Below are 1,662 nucleotides of genomic sequence, written 5' to 3' on the forward strand. Positions count from 1 at the left end.
TTCTATTCTACATTTCTGAATCCATGAAGGCAATTATATTGTCTTACAATAAAGGCTTATATTATATATTGTAATCTATGCAAAATATTAAAAGTATATGTACTTACTTAAAGTGATAATAATTATTACATACTTTTGGAACTAATCGATTCTATTTTTATATCGACTGTCTGCCTTAGTTATTAATTTAACTTCAATACCTATATACCTATAACTATATAATAGGTAACTATTTAATACCTATATACCTATATATATACATAATATATTGATACGTTAGTTTATATGGTATTCAATAAAAATACAATTATTGATGCTTTTTAAATATCGGACAATTTTTATTTATTTGAAGCTTTATAACTATTTATATTTGGTTTTATTTAATACACAACAGATTTAGATATATATGCAATATATTCATTAATATGTACAGATTCGATTATACACTATATACTCATACAATAGAATATTTATAGATACCAGTATATATGTAATCAATATTTTTCACAACATATCCTGAGTTTGATTTTATAACAAAATTATATATGCTAAATTAAAGTAATTAATAATAACTAAAATTTACTATTAAATTCATGAAAAGCAATACTATTTAAATTGTTTACACATTTAATCAAAATACTATAATACACTAGAAAATCCTTAAAAATAAATAATTTACACTTCAAAAAATCAGAGTTCAGTCTTACAATATTATTTTAAATTCTTTAATATCAATCATACTGAATCTTCTGCATTATTTAATTAAACTTAATAAAAATGAATTTTTGTGAATACATAACAAATTAAAATATATTTTTGATGTATTTAATTATACTAATTAAATTTAAATTAATTACTGTTCATTTTGCTAGTACAATATTTACACTACCAAACTACGCTTCTTACAGCAGCAGGCAGGGAACAAATCGCATTGTGTACTGGAATGGCTAGGAATCCTGCCAAGGCAATTCCATATGAATCAGATTGCACAACCATAGACATTGCAAATTGTCGACGTCCAGGCGATATTTCTTTGGACATTCTATAGAATGTATTTACATAAGCGCCACCACCCAGTAAACCTTCCCAAAGCACTATGACAAAGACAATCCAAATATTTGGTGTATAGAAGTAAATGACTTCTGTGAGGAAATAAACGACGTTGACAAATTGAAACACCGACATCAACCAAATCTTGTTAAGTTGGAAGAGATTAACTGATGAACGTGATATAAAGACACCAATTTGATAGTCTACATTCAACCAGCGATATTGTGCATCTTTATCCAAGAAAGTGTTGTCAAAGAATACCAACTCAAACTGAAAATATTTAATGTGAAATAATTAAACTACAACTATCAATATAAAATAATTCTTACCAATCCTTGATTGATAAAGTATTCAAAGAAGTAAACCAATGCAAGTGGCACCATATATTTTACCAAATGTTTGATGTACATAATTTTCTCTTTGAAGCCTTCCAACGGTGGTTCATCTGCTATTAGTTCTTCAGTTGATTCCACTGTTGTCACAGGTAGTATTATCGGTTTTCTAAGTAGCATCCAAAATGAAAGTGCCTCAATAACGGGAAAGATTAACATAATAAGCATTGTATCACGCGCACTAACACCAAGACCACGTAGCATAGCATAAGAAAGTGAA

General features: G+C 27.2%; 1 protein-coding gene across 1 annotated transcript; it reads right to left on the minus strand.

Annotated features, from left to right (window-relative positions):
* Positions 1 to 816: 816 nt before the first annotated feature.
* On the minus strand, positions 817 to 1,656 carry LOC119671486 (battenin-like). The gene is made up of 2 exons (XM_038082134.1): positions 1,380 to 1,656; positions 817 to 1,320 (listed from the first exon to the last, which is right to left on the minus strand). Exons 1-2 carry the CDS (start codon positions 1,644 to 1,646, stop codon positions 886 to 888), a joined length of 702 nt encoding a protein of 233 aa, XP_037938062.1. The 5' UTR covers positions 1,647 to 1,656; the 3' UTR covers positions 817 to 885.
* Positions 1,657 to 1,662: the final 6 nt, after the last annotated feature.

This window comes from Teleopsis dalmanni, chromosome 1, assembly GCF_002237135.1.
Source record: "Teleopsis dalmanni isolate 2A chromosome 1, ASM223713v2, whole genome shotgun sequence".
Classification (NCBI taxonomy): domain Eukaryota; kingdom Metazoa; phylum Arthropoda; class Insecta; order Diptera; family Diopsidae; genus Teleopsis; species Teleopsis dalmanni.